The following is a 22500-nucleotide window of genomic DNA, read 5'->3' as shown; positions in this document are numbered from 1 at the left end:
GAGCATGAGCCAGGGAGGGGCAGGGAGAGAGGGAGACACAGAATCTGAAGGCTCCAGGCTCTGAGCTGTCAGCACAGATCCCGATGCGGGGCTCGAACCTGCAAACTGGGAGATCATGACCTGAGCTAAAGTCGGACACCTAACCGACTGAGCCACCCAGGCGCCCCATCATAGTAATATAACTTTTAACTGTAACTTTTAACAATAGCAGAACAGGCTTATGATGACCTGCATGTTTGTTAAAAGAAATTCATGACTTCATCAAAACTACAAAAATGTTGGTTATAGGAAATCACATTTGGTCAGTGGCCTTGTGTTAATGAACCCACCTCTCTGTAAATGAGCACAACTCCATTGCATTAGCTAATCAACCCACCACCATCTATCAGGTGGGTTCGATGGTTAGAGAATTTGGACTCTTGTTGTCTGACCGTTGTAGAGAGAAAATCAAGTCTGATGAATTTGTAAGGTACATCACGCACCCCCCGTGCCGCGTGCTTAGCCACTACACCACGCTGCCTGGGATTTGCCCATCTCATGCCCCCACGTTCCTTCCCTCCTGTACAAGAATACCCTCAGATTTGACTCCGCTTTTGGAGCCTTGACATAGCTGACCAACATCTAAATCAATTCTTCCACGTTTCTAGATATTTTCTTTCTCTTGAACTCACTCTTTCCAGAGATCTTGCCTCTGTTTATCACAGTCACTCTGAAAGGGAAATCCCAATCATTCCTTTTTTCTCCTACTTGCCCATGTCCTGTCTTTCTCTAAACCCCTTCCTGGCCCAAATACGCGTTTTCTCCTTTCTCCTTTCTTCTCGGAGAACCCGAACTCAAAAAACAACCTCCTCAAAAACAACTGATTTTAATAACTTATAAACTAATATAAATATAAATTAATGTATTACAGGGGCGCCTGGGTGGCTCAGTCAGTTAAGCATCTGACTTCGGCTCAGGTCATGATCTCACAGTCCATGAGTCTGAGCCCCGCGTCGGGCTCTGTGTTGACAGCTCGGAGCCTGGAGCCTGCTTCGGATTCTGCGTCTCCCTCTCTCTCTGCCCCTCCCCTGCCCATGCTCCGTCTCTTTCTGTAACATTTAAAAAAAAGTTTAAAATAAATGTATTACATCTTCCAGAGAGTTTGCTTTTTACATTTTAGTTTGTATCTCTTAACTCTGGCGTACAAGGCTTATTAGTTCCTAATGTCACTCCAAGACATTTAATTTTCGTGAGCAAATGGATAGCTGATTGGGAAGGGCCAGTCCTTGAGGCCTGAACAAAATCAGCCCTGGATATAAATGTGAAGGGTCTAATTTCCCAAGTTGGATGACTGATAATGACAGTAGAAAACAAAAAAGGCAGTAACGTCACCAACACATGCTACTTCTAGTAAAACTGCTTAACACAACTTTTTAACAACACTGAAAAGCCGTCTTTTTAAAATGTACCTTTCAAAAGAAATCTAGCTCGAATTTAAATATATGAGTGTGTGTGTATATACAATGGCCCATTTAAATGAAATCAACTGCAATTTCAGGACTTAACTAATTGAGAATATCGTAGTACATAAACTTTAATGCACACATTTCTGAGAACCTATCTCGGTTTTATAAAAGGAATACCATAATTTCTGTAAATAAATAATTTGATGGTGTGAAACATTCAATTGGGTATTTTTCAGACCCTTCTAATTAAGTTCACTCCAGTAGTTCAGTGAAACTGTTAGGATATTTTTTAAAACTCAATTAGGAGAGGCTGCCTAGCATAATAATAGAATAGGACCAAAGAGTATTAGAGTATTAATCATGTTCAGTCATTAATGAAACGTGCAACCTTACCTAAAGAACAATCTGAGCGTTAGCGCCTCATCTGTGTCAGAGAGATAATACACATCCTTCATTCCTCATAAGGTGTTGTCAGATCGCATGATATACCATACATGAAAATGCTCTACGGGCGCCTGGGTGGCTCAGTCGGTTAAGCGTCCAACTTCAGCTCAGGTCATAATCTAATGGTTCATGGGTTCAAGCCCCGCATCGGGCTCTGTGCTGACAGCTCGGAGCCTGGAGCCTGCTTGGGATTCTGTGTCTCCCTCTCTCTCTCCCTCTGCCTCTCCTCTGCCTGTGCTTTCTCTCTCTCTCTCTCTCAAAAATAAACATTAAAAAAAATGAAGACGACTTTGGTTAAATATACACCTGCCCTATGACCCAGAAATGCCACTCTTAAGTGTATGCCCAAGAGAGCTGAATATGTATGTCCACAAAAAGCCTTACATAAGGATGTTCGTAACAGCTTTACTCGTAATAGCCAAGGACTATACACACACCAAGTGCTCATCAACAGAAGACAGGTAAACAAACTGTGGTATATAAGTTATATCTCAATAAAGCACTGTTAGCATTAAAAATCTATTTTTAAAAGGAATTTATAGTGAATAAATGGGAATTTTGTTGTTAAAGGAATCGACTTTGACATTTATATTTTTTATATTCCTAAAAGAAAGTCAGTTGCTATAAACCCGCTAAAAGTATAAAAGTACTAGGATATTAATCATCCGTTCATCTAATATCTATTGAGTGATCCAACCCCCAGGCATGTACTAAGGGCTAGGGACAATGCTCTTGTCCTTTAGAAATTCAGTTTTGCAAGAGATACAGGCATGTATATAAATGTGTTCTGACAGAGGCATGACAGAGGTATAGAGGCGTTGTGCACACAACGGAGACAATGTTCTATTCTACCTGAGAATATCAAGGAGATTCAGGACTATCAGCTGGAGACCCTGAATCTCCTGCAGGAACATGGCCCCCTTCCCGATGAGTTTGAGCCTACCTTGCAATGGGCCCTAAATCTAAGAGAAAAGAAACTGGCCCGATCACGCCAACTGTGTCTAGCTAGTTGCCCAAGACCATAAAATTAGATTTGCATGAAGGATTTTTGTTAAGCCATGATTGCCACCAGACTATAAGGTATACATTTCTTGTACCATCTTTGACCTAAAACAACTTAAACGGATGCAAAAAAGGATAAACTTTTCAGTTCCTGTCCCAGATTAATAAGCAGAACTAGTTTAGGTCTCAGGTCCTTCCTGTGTGTCCCACCTTGCCACGTGTAACTAGTTAAATGCACGATCAAGTCTGGAGACACGACACAGGTCGACAGGGTGGAGTAGAACGTCACTCATTCAGTCCGGCAGTCATTTAACAATGTATTGTAGTAGGTGAGAACGTGGATTCTGGAGCCAAAACATCGAGCTTATAATCTTGGCTCTGCCACTAACTAGCTGTGTGAACTGGCTACTCAACCTCTTTCTACCTTACTTTCCTCCTCAGTAAAATGGGGCCAATACCGCAACTGTCTCAAAGGGTTATTATGAAGATTAAATGAGTTAACATATATGAAGTCGTTAGAAGAGTCTTTGTCACATAGTTAAATGTCATAAACTTGTTTGCTAATATAGGGGGTCCAAAAAGTTAGGGAATACAGAAGAAAACTTATTTTTACATAGTATGCTAATTACATTTTACGTTAATACATTCACTGTTTTTCTATAGATTCTAGACACTGTTTCAGGTAAAGTACCTCTAAATTTAAAGCAATGTGTCCAATTGTCAACCTAAAAAAAAAAAAAGAACTACAATAAATACAAGACAGAGTGTCCCCCAAAGTCTGGAAACACAGTGAAAATCATGTATTTATTATAAATTTTTTCAGATTAACAATTAGACTCATTGCTTTAAATTTACTTCATCTGAAAAACTGTCTGGAGGTTGAAGAGAAACACTGGGAAAGTCATTTGAAATGTTAACAAACTACTTGAAAACAAGTTTCTCCTGTTCCCCAAGTTTTCTGAGTTGTTTTCTCAATTTTCCCCCCTGTAGCCAACGGGAATACTTTCCAAGACCCCCAGTGGATGCCTGAAACTGCAGATACTATCAAACCCTACCTGTGTTTTCTTCTTAATTTATAAATTAGACACAGTAAGAGATTAACAACAACAATAATAAAATAGACCAATTATAAGGATATACCATAGCGGAAGTTATTACATGAATGTGGTCTCTCTCTCTCAAACTATCTTATTGTACTCCACTCACTTTTCTCCATGTGATGATGTGAGATAAAACACCTACGTGATGAGATGAAGTGAAGCGAATGATGGAGACACTGTGTCATAGCACTAGGCTACTACCTGCCTTCTGAACCACGTATCAGAAGGAGGCTCATCTGCTTCCAGACGATAGTTGACTACGGGTAACTGAAACTGTGAAAACTGAAACCACAGATAAAGCAGGGACTACTGTAGGGACGCCTGGGTGGCTCAGTTGGTTAAGCACCCAACTCTCGATTTCAGCTCAGGTCATGATCTCACAGTTAGTAAGTTTGAGCCCCACACTGGGCTCTGTGCTGACAGCATGGAGCCTGCTTAGGATTCTGTCTCCCTCTCCCTCTCTCTGCCTCTCCTCCCCTTGCCATCTCTCTCTCTCTCAAAAATAAAATAAATTTTAAAAAATTAAAAAAAAAATTCCTGCCCTCATAAAACATATGTTTTAGTAGGAAGAAATAGACAATAAATAATAAAATAAAACATGCCCTACGTCAGATAAGAAAAGCTATGAAGAAAACTAAAACAGAAAGTGGCTAGGGCCTATCAGTGCAATTGTGGGATGGGGCTGATTTTTCATAAATAGGGTAGATAAGAGGCCTCACTAAAAAGATGACCTTCTCAGCGGAGATCTGAAGTATGTGAGAAAACAATGCGGGTATCTGGGGATGAACACTCAGGCAAAGGGAACGGCAAGTGTAAAAGCCAATCATGGAAACCCCCCCAAAAGTCTTTTTCTATAATTTCTTCTATTTTTATCTTTTTTTCTTTGCCTCTTCTTGACAGCCTGTATCTCAGGTAGGATCCAGCTACAGATCACTTGGATCACTACAATTTCTCTTCCGTTAATTTCTCAATACAAACTTCACTCTCTGCTTTTCTTTTCTGATACAATAAAATCATTCTCATTCAGTAGTTTTTCAGGTATCATATTTCCTATCTCAAGTCTTTTGCTTTTTTTATGACTTCCATTCAATAAAAATTTACTGACGTCTAGTACGTGCCAAGGCCTGCTAGTAAAAAGATGATTATCACATGACATGTACCTTCAGAATCTAGTTAAGGATAAATATATACACATACGCACATATATAAAGTGGATAAAATATACTGTAAAGAACACCTCACTGATATTATGAATAAAACGCCACAGCAATTAATTCTTCCCAGTAAGGAAAAGAAGACATAGTCGGAGATATAGAGGAAAAGCCTCCTGAGCTAGGATCTGATGACTAAGTAGGAACTCAACAAACAGACAGCAGGAAACAACTAGTACAGGGAAGAAGAAACATCTTAAGTATCAGCACAGAGATGTGAAAGCAAATAATACATTAGGAATGCTTGGATGCAATGTGTTAGCTTAGAAGACTAAGGAAATAAGAGTAGAAATGTTGATTGGGAACATGCTAAGAGGCCTGACTTTATCCCAAGAGCCAGTGGCTCCCAAATTATTTTGACCACACACCCTATCAGTCACAAAATTTTACGCATATATCTATATCTATATCTGTATCTATCTATCTATCTATCTATCTATATGTTTTTTTATGTATAAATTATGCCAAGAACTACTATCCTAATATATTACACTCATTAGGAAACAAATACAAAAAGAGAAATGTGTAAAATATAAAGATGAAATAGGTAATATTTTCCCCCAACAGAATTATTTTTCACTAATTAATATCTATTAACTTAAAGAATACTGTGTGCCAATGTTACCAATCAATAACCACTGTCACTTCCATAATCAACAAATGAATATACGATGCTTCTGTTGACAATTCAGTCCTCACTTGCATTTTTCTTGCTCTCTTCATGCTACCAAGTCATCAAGAATATTTTCAAAGCCCAAAATAGTATACATGTGCTTACTTCTTTGATCTTAAGCTCAGCTGTTAAGAAATCTGGAAAACCTTTACGATAGTGAATTTAAACATATCCAAATATACCATACCTTATAAAAGGTATAAATGCACAAACAAGCTTGCTTACAATTTCATGCTTATCTACTTTATCTCTCAAAACAGCTCACAAACTCTTCAGAGTAGGGGCTGATCCTCTCTCTTTCCACTTAAAAAAAAAAAAAAATCATCATAGTGCTCAGCACAGTGATAAAATAGCTGCTCCGTAAAGTACAAAAATGATTACATTCCATTCACTGTTATCCAAAATATTAGGCCTTTTTAAAACTTAATTCTTGGGGATGCAAACCTTTAACCAGTATTTTATTTTAATTTTTAATGATTAATTTAATGCTCATAGAAGTTGATGCCTTCACAATTTTGAGATTAAGAAGCCTAGCATGATCAAAAACCAAGAAGATGTTCTCCAATATCATCATTAAACGTCACACCGGACCTTAAGTAAACACTTCAAAAATAAAGAGGATACACACCATGACTGAGTGGGATTTATACTAGGAATGCAAGGTTGGTGCCCATATGGAAATCAATCGATGCAATACACCGTATCAACAGAATAAAGGAGAAAAAACACATAATCATCTCAGTAGCTGCAGAAAAAGCATTTGACAAAAGTCAACAGCCTTTCCTTATAAAAACATTCAATAAACTAACAATAGAACTCCAGCAGGGCACGTGGGTGGCTCAGTTAAGCCTTGGCTCAGGTCATGACCTCACCGGTTCGGTTTGTGAGTTCGAGCCCTGCCTTGGCCTCAGCCTCGGGCTCTCTGCTGTCAGCCCAGGGCTTCTATCCCCCTCCCTCTGGGCTCTCCCCTGCCTGCACGCGTGCGCTCGCTCTCAAACTAAACATTAAAAGACAAAACAAAACAACTCCATCAACCTTCTGATAAAAAGCATCTATGAAAACCCACACCTAACATCATACTTAATGGTGAAAGACTGAAAGCTTTCCTCTCAAGATCAGGAATGAAACTGATTCTCACCATTTCTATTCAATGTTGTACAGGAGGTTTTAGCCAGGGCAATTAAGCAAGAAAAAGAATAAAGATGCATCCGCATCGGAAAGGAAAAGTAAAACTATCTCTATGTGCAGATGACATGATATTGCGTGTAGGAAATCCTTAGGAATCTTTAAAAAAAAAAACCAAAAACTATTACAGCTAATAAACAAGTTCAGCAAAGTAGCAGGATACAAGAGCAATATACAAAAATAACTCGAACAGTTGTATTTCAATACATTAGCAACGAGTAATCTAAAAATGGAATGAAGAAAATAATCCCATAGAGAATAGCACCAAAGAGAATAAAATACTTATGACTATCTTTACCAAAAGAAATGAAAGCCTTGTGCACTGAAAACTACAAAAGATTTATGAAAGAAGGTGTGGGGCGCCTGGTGGCTCAGTCGGTTGGGCAACTGACTTCAGCTCAGATCATGATCTCGCAGTCAGTGAGTTCAAGCCCCGCATCGGGCTCTGTGCTGAGAGTTCAGAGCCTGGAGCCTGCTTCCAATTCTGCGTCTCCCTCTCTCTCTCTGCCCTTCCCCCGCTTGCACTCTCTCTCTGTCTCTCAAAAATGAATACACGTTAAAAATTTTTTTTAAAAAGAAAGAAGACCTTAAATTAAAGGGAAGATATCTGGTGTTTGTGGATTGAGGAACTGATGTTTGTTAAGATGGCAATATTCTCAAAATTGATCTACAGGTTCAGTGCAATCTTGATAAAAATTCTAGCTGCCTTTTTTTTTTTTACAGAAATTAACAAGCTAATGCTAAACTTGATAGGGAAATGCAAAGGACCCAGAAAGGTCACAACAATTACTGAAAAAGAACAAAGCTGGAGGACTCACCTTTATTTCAGAATTTACTACATAGCTACAGTAATCAAAATAGTGTGGCACTGGCATATAAACATATAGATCAGTAGAACAGAATTGAGAGAATAGGAGGTGCCTGGGTGGCTTAGTCAGTTAAGCAACTGCCTCTTGGTCTTGGCTCAGGTCATGATCTCATGGTTCATGAGATCAAGCCCCACATCGGGTTCCACACTGACAGCACAGAGCCTGCTTGGGATTCTCTCTCCCTCTCTCTCTCTCTCTGCCTCTCTCCCGCTCATGCTCTCTCTTTCTCAAAATAAATAAATAAACTTTTTTTTTTTAATTGAGGGTACAGAAATAAAACCTTACATCTATGGTCAACTGATTTTTTATAAGGGTGCCAGTATAATTCAATGGGGGAAGGAATAGTCTTTTCAGCAGGTAGTAGTGGGACAACTGGATATCTACACGCAAAAGAATGAGACTGGAACTCAACTTCACGCCATACGCAAAAATTTAGATCCAAGATCTAAATGGAAGAGCTAAAACATTGAAACTCTTAGAAAAAAACATAGGTGTGAATCTTCATGACCTTAGATTAAGCAATGATTTCTTACATGCGACACTTAAAGCACAAGCACCAAAGGAAAACAGACAAACTGGACTTCATCAAAATTGAATCGAGCAAGTAAAAAAGACAACCTAAGAATGGAAGAAGATATTTGCAAGTCACAAGATAGAGGTCTTGTATCCAGAATATAAAAAACTCGACACATAAAAAGAAAAAAAAAAAACCCAACAATTAAAAATGGACAAAGGATTTGTACAGCCATTTCTTCAAAGAAGATATATAAATGGCCAACAATGGCATAGAAAGATGCTCAACATCATTAGTCTTTGGGGAAACGTAAATTGAAACCACAGCGAGATACTACTTTTCACATCCAGTAGGATGGCTCTAATCGAAAAGATGGACGAGAACAAGTGTTGTCAAGGATACAGAAAAACAGGAACCCTCTTACATTGCTGGTAAGAATGTAAAATGGCGCGGCTGCTAAGGAAAAGCAGTTACTGGTTCCTCAAAAGCTGAACATTGAATTGCCATACGACCCAGCAACTCCACTCCCAAGTATACACCCAACGGAACTGAAAGCAGAGGCTCAAACTGACACTTGCAGGCTTTTGTTCATTGCAGCCCAATTCACAAGAGCCAAAATGTGAAAACAACCCAAGAATCCACCATCAGATGAATAAACAAAATGTGGTATGTTTACACAATGGAATGTTATTCAGCTACAAAAAGAATGAAGTTCACATCAAGTATGTGAAATGAGCCAAAAACAAAAGGCAAATACTATATGATTCACTTCCATGAGGTACCCCGAAGAGGTGAATTTATAGAGATAGAAGGAGGATTAGAGATTAGCAGGAGAGCTTTATTGCCCAATGATTATGGAGGTGCTTTTTTTTTTTTTTTAAGTTTACTTATTTATGTTGAAAGAGAAAGTGAGCACGGGAGGGACAGAGAGAGAGAGAGAGAGAGAGAGGGACTTTCAAGCAGGTTCCACACTGTCAGCATGGAGCCCAGCACAGGGCTTGAATTCACAAACTGTGAGATCGCGACCTGAGCCAAAACCAAGAGTCAGACGCTCAACCAACTGAGCCACTCAAGTGCCCCACAGTTAATGGAGTTTCTGCCTGGGGTGATGAAAGTTTTGGAAGTAGACAGTGGTAATGGTTGTGCCACACTGTGAATGTAATTAATGTCACGGAATTGCATGCTTAAAATGACAAATTTGGTTATTTACATTTTATCCCAATTTTTAAAAGTTAACAATATACCTAAAACCAAAGGATTGTAGACTGTAGATGGGTGAATTGTCTGACACGTGAATTATATTGCAATAAAGCTGATTTTTAAAATGCGAAGAAAAAAAGAAAAAGAAACGAGCTCTCAGGCTATAAAAAGGACATGGGAGAATCTTAAATGCAGACTGTCAAGTAAAGAAAGGAGTCTGAAAAAGCTACATCGTATATGATTCCAATTACATAATATTCTGGAAAAGGCAAAACTAATAAAGACAATAAAAAGATCAGTGGCTACCAAGGGTTCCAGGCAGGGGAGAAAGGAGGAACAGGTAGAACACAGGACATTTTCTTTTTTTTTTTTTTTAATTTTTTAACGTTTATTTATTTTGGGGACAGAGAGAGACAGAGCATGAACGGGGGAGAGGCAGAGAGAGAGGGAGACACTGAATCGGAAACAGGCTCCAGGCTCCGAGCCATCAGCCCAGAGCCTGACACGGGGCTCGAACTCACGGACCACGAGATCGCGACCTGGCTGAAGTCGGACGCTTAACTGACTGCGCCACCCAGGCGCCCCAAACACAGGACATTTTCAAGGCAGTGAAACTATTATGATCCTGGAGTGGTAGATACACGACGTGCGTTTTTCAAAGCCCACAGAACAGAATACCAAGAGTGAACCCTAAGGTCAACAAAGGACTTTAGCGAACGTGTTAATACTGGTTATTAGTCAATTGTTACAAATGTACCACACTAATGTGAGATGTTAACTGGAGAGGCACTGTGTGCGGATGGCGAAGGGTATGTGGGAACTCTGTACTTTCTGTGTAAATCTGTAAATCTTTGCTCTAAATCTCAAGCTGCTCTTAAAAAAGGTCTATTCTAAAAATGTATGCTTCACACAAAGACTGCACTGAATTGTATCCTTTTCTCATGATTCATAAGACTATTCACTTTAAATGCTAATTATAATTTTACATTAGATGGGGAGGAAATGCTTGGTTTTTTTAGCATTACAGAATACCAGACGTTTCCAAGTCATCTCCGTTTGGTATTCCCCATAACTGTTCCCTACTTCACCTCCTCCTCCACCCCCGACAAAATTATTTTATGACCTAAATTTTTGTATTCCTATACTTCCATCTAGATAGTCTTTGAGGATTCTGGAGTCTGTGGAAACGCTTCCTTACATTTATGACTAAATTCCAGTCCAATTATAATTGTGAATTACAGTGACCTTATTACACCAAGCTGCCATGCTTCCTGTCTTATTCACTTTGTTCATCTTCTACGAGCTATCGTTCTATCGGGAACCTTACGTGTGTTAGTTTTACACATTCCTTTGAAAGAAAATTGCTCTCTCAGGCACTGAAGAGTCAACACAAAGTCTTCCGGAAACTGTAACTGTCCCAGAGAAAGGGAGCTGATACATTTGAGAATAAGTTTCCCCCAGCTCCTGCTTCAAAACAATCCCTTCCCAAATGTCTAATCTTTAGTGGCACACCATACACATTGCTTTTACCTTGGTCTTTTCCAGCTTCGTCTACGTGTTGAAAATCTTTTAGTGTCTGAAGTTTACAGAACCCCTCTCTGCAATGCTGGATAACTTTCTTTGATCCATTCTTGATGAGATAATCCATGAGCATAAGGGATTTATACACATGACGCCAGCTCTTCCCATGGTCACCGAGTCTCTGCCATAGCATATTCATAATCTCTGACAGAGAAATTGTGTTGAAAGTCAGGTCACTGATATCTAACATGAGAGAACTCGAAGGACCCCAAGGGTCATTGGAAGTTGCTTCCCTGACTTTTATTTCGGCATCTGAGTAATTCTTCATGAAGTTTTTCACTTGCCTCCTGAATGCCATCGGTAAGAAGTTTGAAGGTGGGATGGGGGTGTGAGCAACGGAAAAGGAGTTCATATAATTGGTTTATAAAATTGAGAGGTAACTGGCCCCCCGTTCTGCTGCTCCCAAACACAAATAATTAATCTCCATTTTGACGAGGCATCAATTTCCTGCAAAGCAAAGCACAAAAAATAGGTAAGTGAAAGCTTTTCTGAGAAGTCTACAGAAGACCAAGTCAGTGTGAGAAATCTAGTTTTACTTAGAAATCAGCCCCTCACTTACAGGAGCCAGAATTGAGGGCACTATATAAAATTCTCCTAGGAGCTGTATGGGAAAATCTCTCACGAGGGATTGGCCCATATTATGTGAAGAAATATAGGTGGTGTTTTTAGTCCTAAACGTTTCTGCAGAAAATTTTCACTCAATCACTCAACCTCTTTGGCCAGAAATAAAATTATCTTAAAGCATTACATGGAAGTGGGCAAGTCGGTTTCAGAAAATGGAACTTGGGGGGCACTTGGGTGGCTCAGTCGGTGAAGCATCTGGCTTCGGCTCAGGTTGTGATCTCACAGTTCGTGGGTTCGAGCCCCGCGTGGGGCTCTGTGCTGACAGCTCAGAGCCTGGAGCCTGCTTGGGATTCTGTGTCTCCCTCTCTCTCTGCCTGTTCCCTGCTCGCTCGCTCTCTCTCTCAAAAATAAATAAACATTAAAAACAAAGAAAATGGAACTTGTGCTCTGACATCTCATGCTTAAAACTTGTCTTGTATAAAATAGTGTGTCCAGAAGGTAATTAAGACGGTTAACGACTGAGTCTTAGCGTCATCAAGTGACCCCGTGGTTGTATTCTTCTTAGAACTACAAGTCACTAGAATCAGATCTAAATATGTTCTGCTTTCTTGTTAATCTGAAAGTAGGGAGGGTTGTGGACTATTAACGCAAGGAGTTGCACCTCCGCAGACTCCACATCTAACTCAGGGTACCCTCAACCAATGTGTAAGGTTAATAAGGTCAAGGAAAAGGTTAAATTACTTTCTTTACTGGGCTTCAGTAAAGGAAGTATGTGTTTAGGACTAAACAATGTCAATAGTGTAATTCAAATGGGGTAACAACTTCCCTAAAACCTGGAGTGATTATCAGTGGGATCTGTCAGATCCCAGAACAAGGGCGCACAAAGCGTGCCCACTGAGGTTGACACAAAATACGCTAAAACCTTAAACGGTTTTAAGGTTTTGAGATCTGCAGCCCCAAAACCTTAAATGATGCTTCTGATCAATTCACAGCTCACATGAAACCATTCCCTTCCTCCTTTGTCATTGCTTTGCATTAAGGTGGGTCAGTTGCTTTGCATTTTCCCTGGTGATCCACCACCGATGGCCGCCGAGATCATGTACTAAATTGATTTCGAGCCCTGACAAGCATCCAGAGCCAGTGAAGCCTCAACGATCTATAATCAGATTTTACTAGAGAAACGGCACACACACAAAAGAAAAACATTAAAATCCATAACAAGTTTGTCTTGTTTTCAGTGTTGTTTTTCTTCCTGGACCTTCACAACTCCCAGCTCAGGTTTGATCAATTTCTGTGTGTGTATTTAAGGAAGACATAAATTTTCAGAAGCAAACTAAATGAGTTATCCCTTCTTTTTCAAAAAGTAAGAGAAGGGGATAATCAACTTTTTTTTTTTTTTTTTTTTTTTGGTAAAAGTACAACACATCCTCAAATAAGCAAGATAGAAAATGTATCAGTTTAATTAACATTTCTCCAATATTAACATTTAATTGACCATCATCAACCCTAGGAAGAAAACAATAAGTTGTGTGTTTTTACAATTTTCTGATTTTCTCTCGTTTGCACTTCAAACACAGGCATTTTTATCTGACTCATTCCTGCAGCAAAAACCAGATTTATAATGTGTTTCAATAAGCTATTAAAATTTTCAACCATGAGGGCTTTCTTTTTCTATTGTCCTTTTTTTCCCTTCTACCAAAGCTCAGTCAATGCAGAGATGCACTGTGACACTGGCTTAGAGCAACAAATATTGATCTGTTTCCTCACAAGTCTATTAAAAAAAAAAAAAAACCTGTTAGAATCATAACCTGCTGATGAACAACAGTCATCAAACACGCTCGTTTTTCCTTTTTTTTGGCTAGCTACCTATCTATATTTTGGAGGAAGAAAATCCTAATTTTTGAGGTTTTCCTATATTCTCTAAACTGCATTTGAAAAATGCTTTCTTAAATAAATTTTCTGCCCCAGGAAAGTATCTAAATAATTAACTTCAATCCAATAGGGCAGTTTAAAATGGATGTGCTTGACATTATACTGAAATTAAATACATTCCCCACCATTAGTAAAACCCCGAAGAAAAAAGTCTGGCTAGGTGAATTACTATCATTTTACTAATGCATTAATACTTTATGACACGACCAGAGAATATGTAAGACACCATTCTGCCATTGGTTTCTTTTCAGATTAACAAGTTCAGTTGGTGTTAGTTGTAAATTGTATGTTGGTTTTATGTGTTTTAGACACCGGACTACATGCAAATGTTCAGTTTACTCACACCATCAGAGACTTGAGATAGTAATTACGGTGATATGACATCTGAGACAGAAGTGATGCCTGAGAGGGTAAATTTACACACCTGAATTTTGGTTGTCTGGCTACCCTAACCCCTAGAATACTTAGAAACGGAGGGAAGAAAGATACTCTATGTCACAAAGCTGGGTCACCTCCTCCGGGAGGCCTTCAGCAAGCACACTAACTACTTAGATCTTCCCAGAGACTCTTTCTCCACCAGGTTCATTTCCTTCATGGCACTTACCACGATCTGTACTTGTGCACTTGTCATTTGCTTTCTTCACCACCAGACTAGAAGCTCTCCGTGACGGCAGGGACCATGACCATCTTATGTACAAGGCAGTATAATCCTATTGCCCAACAGGTACCTAGAACATAGTAGATACTCGAGAAACAGGTGTTGAGTGAATGCCCAAATGACTGAGTGACTCTGCTTTGGGATAAACCTGCATTGGTTCCACAGTTTTGGATTATAAACATGATATTTAGAAAAATATATTAAAGGGGCGCCTGGGTGGCGCAGTCGGCTAAGCGTCCGACTTCAGCCAGGTCACGATCTCGCGGTCCGTGAGTTCGAGCCCTGCATCGGGCTCTGGGCTGATGGCTCAGAGCCTGGAGCCTGTTTCCGATTCTGTGTCTCCCTCTCTCTCTGCCCCTCCCCCGTTCACGCTCTGTCTCTCTCTGTCCCAAAAATAAATAAAAACGTTGGGAAAAAAAAATTAAAAAAAAAAAAAGAAAAATATATTAAAGTCCTGTAATTGTCGAGTAAAATCCTAGAGTGTGGAGCAAATCTTTTCAAATTAATCAGTAAGTATTTCTTGAGTATCTACCATTGGTACTGCTTTGTGGATGACATAAGAAATCTAAAACATGATCCCAACATGCAAAAACCAGTGTCTGGTTAAGGGGCTTTTTCCCTTAAATAATTCCAAAATAAACAACAGGATGAGGTAGAAAAAGTCTCTCGGTTCTCTTTTTAGAGTTACCCACTTCCACAATGCTTTGGCAAACGCTGTTTCCTCCCCCAACTTTACCTTAATCACAACAGGAAATCATGTAAGCTATCAAGGGACATTATGGAATTCAAACCCAAGGTTTTTTCTCAGACTTTTGAAGGGTAATGCGGTGCCTCTACCATAAGTCACATGATAAGGTGGGGGGGGGGGGGGCGCTCGGAACAAACAAACATTAACATGACTGCAAAAACTTGTTCATATTTGGAAGAAATAAAGGCAAATGGCTCGCTTCAATTCAGGTCTTGCGGCCAAATGAATTGAGGGAAAAACTGGTCTTCAAAACTCTTTGGATGTCAGAATCAAGAACAAGGGATTGAGAAGCCGAAAAGGACTATACCCGACGACCTAGGACAATAACCAGGGCAGCATCGAAGAGGCTGAGCGCAAGCGGCATCTGGAAAGATGCATTTAGGGTAGTGCTACGAAGAGAGTGCTATAGCTTCTGCCTTTGGACTTAAGTTTACCCAGGAGAAAAAAAAAAGTTCTGGACAAGACTGTCATGGGTGAGTGACTACACAGAATACCGAGATGGCATTAAGAGGTGTTACCGTTTTGATGGGAAGAATGCAGCAAGAGGCAGAGAAACCAACTTTTTGGAGCCCTCCTGTGTGTTCATTAATTCAATCAACTGTTAGCTTTCTAGTTTACCACGTAGCAGACTCCATTCTAAGAAACGGGGGGGAAGATGCACAAGACACAGACCCCTCCTGGAATAAAGGGCTACTCTTTTTCGAATGCTCACAATGTACTCACACCTCACATACCTCATCTCGTTAATTAGGATTCCAAAGGCCTGGATTTGAGGTCCTGCTCTGCCATTCCCTAATTAAGGCTCAACAACTTCTCTGAGCCCCTGTTCCCTCATCTGCAGCATAAAGAATAATCACCACACAGAAAGAACTGTCGAGAAGAAGAAATGAGATGCTCCAGAAAGAATTCTGAACATGAAGGGTGAAGGCTGAGAGAGAATCAACTTCCTGTAGACGGGGTCTTTCCTTGGCATCCATTTCTTCATTCATTCAACAACCACTTCAGAACGACCACTGCGTGCAACGCAGGCCCTAAGTCACATGGGGTCACACGGCTGAACCAGCCCACCGACTGCCGTCGGAGAGCACGCAGTTTACTTGGAGGGGAAGGCTGGGCCACACAGAAGCTTCTAGAAGGAAGGCGTGACATGATGGCGTCACACAGCGGGGGAGCCTTCCCTCACGCAAAGCATGGTGGCCTCGGCCCCCTAGCGCCCACGCCCACGCCCACACCCGCACAGCGACGGCACCGGCCTGGGACAGGAGGCAGGGAGCAGCCCCTCCATGCCCGCCTGCACCCACAAACAAGAATCTACTACCTGAGGGGAGGATCCAGCCACCAGCGTCGGGGCCTTTTTCTGCTCAAATTCAAGCCCCTCGTTCCCAGGCTGATCGCCTCCTGCGGCCGGGCGCCAGCGCCCATGCCTTTCCCCACTTCCGCTTCCTCACTTCCGGCCCCTCACTTCCGGCTTGTGGGAGGTGTGGTGCCCGCTGCTCCCAGGGCGTCCAGCAAAAGGGACGGGAGGGGTTAAAATGATCCAACTTGGGGCTATCAAGTGGGATGAAGGCAAATGTCTGCATTTAACAACCCACGGGGCTATGATGCTGCCCTATTCCTCCTTTCAAAGAGAAGTTTTTACAATTTGTGTTACCGATGTATTTTAACTGACTGGATCCGGCACCCGCAGCTGATCTCCACTTCAAAGGAGTGTAATAATGGTAGTTTTCCAGGGATGAAAAGAGCAGTGTGTGTGATGGGCAGTGACAGAGTGCCTCCAGTGAGGGCTTCGTGTACCGCTGACGCGCAGTCGTTGAAATATTCACCCGATCTTCACGGAGCGCCCACTGCGTGCCAGGGATCCCGCTAAGCTGTAAGGACGTAAGGACCCAGAGAGAAAGAATGAGTCCAATGCTGCCTGAGTTTACAGACTAGTGGAGGTGACAGGCACCGTCACAGAGGATTGTGACAGGTATGTATCTGGTAATAAGAGAGGAGAGAGCGTCTAATTCTGCCAAGGCGTATTTAAGGGCAGGTTTCACGGAAAGCTTTACATCAGAATCTTAAAGGATGACAGGGAGTTCACTGGATAGACAAAGTGGAGGAGCCCATTAGAGGCAAAGGACACATCATGTGTAAAGACTTGAAAGCTGAGAGAGCCTATTATCTTGGTCAGACCGCAAGTACTGCAGTTCCTGTGGCTTCTCAAAGGCTATTTGTGGAACAGCAAAGGTAGATGAAATGGCAGTGGAAAGTCAGGTCATGAAAGACCTTGTCCACACTGCCAGGTGATCCTACCTGGTAGGCATTGAAAATATAATCAAGCCCATGTTTTCAAAGACTATGCCAATATTCCACCAGGATGGAGGGAATAGACTTAGACAATAGCAAAATTCTTCACAGATGGAAGTAACTTTGTTTTTAGCTCCTACGACTTCAATCATAATTATTATTTTAACAGATCTCATGATCAGTACTGACACGTAGGTAGGTAATTATAATCTAAAATGGCAGGAGATATGAAAGAAGCTGGTGTGTTTATAACACTGCTTAGCTGGCTATCATTTAGAGGAGTGAGGATAGTAGCCAGGGGGAAATTAAAAAGGTAGCCTAGAAAGAGATTGTTCAGGGCCTTGAATGCCATGCTAAACTGTTATTCTATAAAACAGTGGGGGACAAACAGCAAGTATTTTATATAGTGAGCGATAGTTTATGAAGATTTTTTTTCTAGACATATCTTATGTAAACTTCAAAGGAACTCTGAAAAGTAGATATAATTATTCCATTTTACAAATGAAGTTGAGTTTGGGGAACATGCATTCATTCTACATTATTGAGCACCTGCTAAGGGCCAGGCACGATGTTGAGCTACGGGAATACAAAGAAGTAATAGTCTAATTAAAAAGACAAAAATAAATTAGCAATTATAATAAGTTGCTGTGATAAAAATGTTTGGGGAGTAAAAAAGAGGATTTGTCTAAATCTACATAATTAGAGAAGTCTTCCTGGAAGAGGTGAACTTGAGCTGAGTTTGAAGGAACAAATAGGTTACACAAATTGCCCAGAGATATTCAACTAGCAAGCTGTTTGGCTGGAACTTGACCCAAATTTTCAGTGTCCAATCTATGCCCTTTCCTCTACCCCAAGGACCAATTTTTGGTCTTTGATGTTGAGCTCTATTGACATTCTTTTTTTTTTTTTTTTTAATGTTTATTTATTTTTGAGAGAGAGAGACAGTATGAGTGAGGGAGGAGCAGAGAGAGGGAGACACAGAATCCGAAGCAGTCTCCATCCAGGCTCTGAGCTGTCAGCACAGAGCCCAATGTGGGGCTCGAACTCACGAGCTGCGAGATCATGACCAGAGCTGAAGTCAGATGGCTACTGACCTAGCCACCCAGGCGCCCCTCTTTTTTTTTTTTTTAATATTATTTTCAAGTAATCTCTACACCCAATGTGGGGCTCGAACTCACAATCCTGAGATCAAGAGCCACATGCTCCACCGACTGAGCCAGCCAGGCGTCCCTCCATTGACATTCTCAGTCACAAGTATACCTGTTGCAGTTTGAAAAGGTTGGATCCCAGTTTTTCCTTTTCAAACCCATTCATTTCCTCCTTTTGGAATGGATCTTTGGATGTCTTTGAAAGGGAGTTGATTAGGCTCAGCAAAACTGTAAAGTGTTCTCTACCTAGTGGAATTAACTTCATTAAAGTGACATAATGTGAGAGGCCCTTCTCTGCTTTCTTCCATTTGGGGGCACCATAATTTAGGTGCAGTACTGTAGCTCACCAAATACACGGTTTTACAATTATGACTTGGTGTGGTTTTTTTCCCCCCTGAACTTGGAGTTTTGTAAAAGTGAACAGTTTTCTTCACTTGGTTTCTAGGATCTCGTTGCTTGTCATCTCCTTGGCTGGTTCCTTCTCATTTCTCTGACCTCTCAACTTTGAAGGGGTCTGTTCTCTATCAATATTCATTCCCTGGGTGGCTTTATCCAGTTTCATAAATTTAAATACATTCCATCTCTCTCAACAACTCTCAAGTTTTTATCTCCAGCACTAACCTCTCCTGACCTCCAGACTCATATCTATCTTGACATCCCCACTGGTCTTTCTCATAGACATCTCAAACTTAATATGTCCAAAACCAAACTTTGGATCTTCCAAGCTTGTTCCCCCATCTCAGTGATGACACATCCTTGCTTCTCACTTCTCAGGCCATGAACCTTGGAGTCACCATTGACACTCCTCTTTGTCGCCCAGACTTCACATCTTATCATCAGCTCACCGTTAAATGCAGGGTGGCCACCAAGTCTGGGTAATATGAGGTTGGTAGGTGATAAATGGTTCATCAATGCCACAGTGTAATTCACAGTAAAGTAATAATATTGATGTTTCCAGACTTTGTGGTCGCCCTGTATATTCAGAATTCACACATTTCCCACCACCTCCACTCTCTACCACCTGTCCTAAGTTGCTGACTTCTCTTGCCAGGACTTTTGCAGTAGCTTCCTAACTGGTCTCCCTGCTTCTCCTCTTGCTCCCTTATGATTTAATCTCAACACAACAATCAGAGTGATGCTTCTAAAGCCTAAAACCCAAGCGAGATCATGTAACTCCCCAGTTCAAAATCTTCCATCGGCTCCTGTTTGACTCAGAATAAAACCATGACCAGCAAGGTCCCATGTGTTCGGGCCCCTGCTCTCTCTCTCACCTCCATCCTGACTCCTCTCCTCCTCACTCATTGTATCAAGCTCGCTCCCACCATAAGGCGTTGCACTTGCCGGTCCCTATACCTGCAAAAGCTATTTCCCCAGAGAGCCATCAGCCTGGCTCCCTCACTTTGTTCTGGACTTAGCTCAAATGTCCTTTGATCTCCCAATAAAATTGCAACCCCCACCCCCCCAACGTCAGCTACACTCTCTCCAACCCTTGCCTCATTTTATGATTCTCTATAGTAGTACAACCATCTGATATATGTAATTATTTCTCTGTCGGCCAGAAGGTAAGATCCAGGAGGGCAAGGACTATGTTTGGTTCCCTGCTATATTCCCAGCACTTAGAACAGGCCTAATGCAGAGTGGGTATTCAAACTTTATTTACTGAATGAATGGAAAGAGAATATCTGAATCTGTACTACTGAATGAGAAGTACACCCTTTACCATAAAGGTAAGTTAAACATAATTATGTACAAGAAATTCTGATATTAACAATGACCCCTCAAAAGGAACTGCTGAAATTTTTTAAATGAGTATGGTTTTAAAAGAAAATTTCTCTATTATGGAGAAGTCCAGATTTCACATATTCTTGAATCCTCCCAATTTTGCTGATATTTTCGGAGTGTCCCAGGATTGTGCCAGCATTCTCGCATTAGAGTCTTTATTCTTAGCTTCTGCCTTTGCACTTGCTCGATTACAGAGCATCCATGAAATAGATCAGTAGAGTGGCCTCACTCTCCTGTCAGTATGCTCTATAACATGTCTGTTGATCATTACTTACTATTGAGATAACTTCTCTTTTTTTGAGATTTTCCTGTTCTGCATTCTGTCCCACACTTGTAAGGGAAAGGGTTCTATTCTGTTCCCCGAGGGGTAGTACCCTGTGGAAAAGCAGCTTCCTCATTACAGTGCAAGCTGAAAACACCCTGATACTTCCTACAGTATCCACTTGTCTATCCACTTGTCTTTTCTCCTTCCTTCCCACTCTCACTGTTCAACAACTTCGAAACCACTGACTTGGGATAGGACTGTGACCAGAGGATTTCAGTGTCTGAAAACTGGCTATGAAGCTACTGGGTATAATGATGGAATCCAAAAAGGTCCTTAGACCATGAAGACTGAAGAACACTAAGGCCAATGTTGAGATGTTTATTGTTCTAAAGTCCGTGACCTGCTGTTACCTTTAAAATTCTATCTTAATAAACTGTGGAAATAGTGGGAACTCTGATCAGACACAACTTGCATTATTTAACAAGCTTGCATTAACAAAAAGAAAATCCTGGATTAAGAAGCTGGGAATAGCAAATGACCTCCTTTAACTCATTCAATAAATATTTATTGAGCACCTACTGTGACCAAAATATGCTGATGATTCCAAACGAAGATCCAAAAGATTCTTCTTTTCTATTTCAATAAAATTGCTGAGCAATTATAACCAAGGAGAACTCCCCCTCCCAAAAAAAGGAAATTTCAAACAAGATTTAGGTACAAGGGGACGAAAAGTTAAAAAAGGATATCATCTCATAATGTAGCATGAGTCTAAATTTTAGAACTCCAAACTGAGTCTTATTTTTCTTATTATTTTTTTATACTTATTTTTATTTTGGGGAGAGAGACAGAGTATGAGTGGAGAGGGGCAGAGAGAGAGGGAGACAGCGTCTGAAGCAGGCTCCAGGCTCTGAGCTGTCAGCGCAGAGCCTGACATGGGGCTTGACAAACTCAAAGAACGTGGGGCTTGAGATCATAACCTGAGCCAAAGTCAGATGCTCAACCAACTGAGCCACCCAGGTGCCCCCAAACTGAGTCTTATATGATTCCCTCCTTCTTAGCCTTCAAGGAATTAATGCTAGGAAGAGCCTGTGAGCCAACATTTCCCTCTTTCTCTTGGGCCTAGTCCCTAAACTCTGACTGGTATTACGTAGCAAGTAGCAACGTCTCTTATTTTGTGCAAAGATGCAGCGTTGGCAATCCATTTTCTAGCAAGAGCAAAGAGAGGAAGAGGCCTTCACAAGCTGCACTTGGTATGGGAACCTACTGGGGGGGGGGCATTGTTTTTTGTTTGTTTGTTTTTTTGTTTGTTTTTTACAAATTTTAAGGTTAGAACAAAGGAAGCTAAAGGTGACAACAACCTTAGGTCAGTGAAAAACCTTTAAATCCTAGAAGTCCTTTAGCCCAACCAACTCAGGAGAAAGGGAAATCTCAAAAATCTAAGTAACCAGTCCCAGCTCGTGCCTGACTGGCAAAACTGGGGTTAGAACTAATCCTGGCTCAAAACTGCTGCTTCTTTTTCTTTCTTTCTTTCTTTTCTTCCCCCCATTAAGGATAATGTTATGGACTAAGAATAATATTATGGGCTGAGTGTACTAAGAAAGCATTTTTCGCTGGGGTTTTAACTTTGTGAGTGATCCCAGGGTGATATTAAATAAGTTCCCCAAAGAAGTCCTAATTTTTCTCTGGATTCTTCAATGTACTAAGAGAAAATGGGCGCTTTCCTTCAGAGCGGCAACAGCTTGTTGATGGATCATCTCTAGGATTAGAGATTTTCTTATGTGAACATAATTGTTCAGGGGGGGAAATTGTTAAAATTGAAACCAAGCAAAAAGAAGCAAAAGTGTTTCAGAGAACCTCCTGCATTTTAGTTCAACTCTGGCAGCAAGAAAA

The 22500-nt window shown here is 40.8% G+C and overlaps 1 protein-coding gene across 5 annotated transcripts in view; it reads right to left on the bottom strand.

Annotated features, from left to right (window-relative positions):
• The window catches only part of ENTHD1 (ENTH domain containing 1), a 104101-nt gene extending 87037 nt beyond the window's left edge, over nt 1–17064 (bottom strand). Inside the window, exons 1-3 of one of the 5 annotated variants that reach the window (XM_040490768.1) lie at nt 16445–16741; nt 14325–14448; nt 11174–11671 (exon numbers count right to left, since the gene is read on the bottom strand). In XM_040490768.1, coding sequence (XP_040346702.1) covers nt 11174–11576 — 403 coding nt within the window. In that variant the 5' untranslated portion in view covers nt 11577–11671; nt 14325–14448; nt 16445–16741. Of the gene's footprint in view, nt 1–11173; nt 11672–14324; nt 14449–16444; nt 16742–16777 lie in introns of those variants that run through there. The other 4 variants (XM_040490769.1, XM_040490767.1, XM_040490770.1 and 1 more) reach the window with 4 other exon arrangements.
• Between the last annotated feature and the right edge of the window lie 5436 nt (nt 17065–22500).

The sequence above is a fragment of the Herpailurus yagouaroundi genome, unplaced genomic scaffold (assembly GCF_014898765.1).
Source record: "Herpailurus yagouaroundi ecotype Mexico unplaced genomic scaffold, PumYag 182, whole genome shotgun sequence".
Lineage (NCBI taxonomy): Eukaryota > Metazoa > Chordata > Mammalia > Carnivora > Felidae > Herpailurus > Herpailurus yagouaroundi.
The sequence above is the reverse complement of the archived record's forward strand: the minus strand, read 5'-3'. Positions and strand labels throughout refer to the sequence as shown.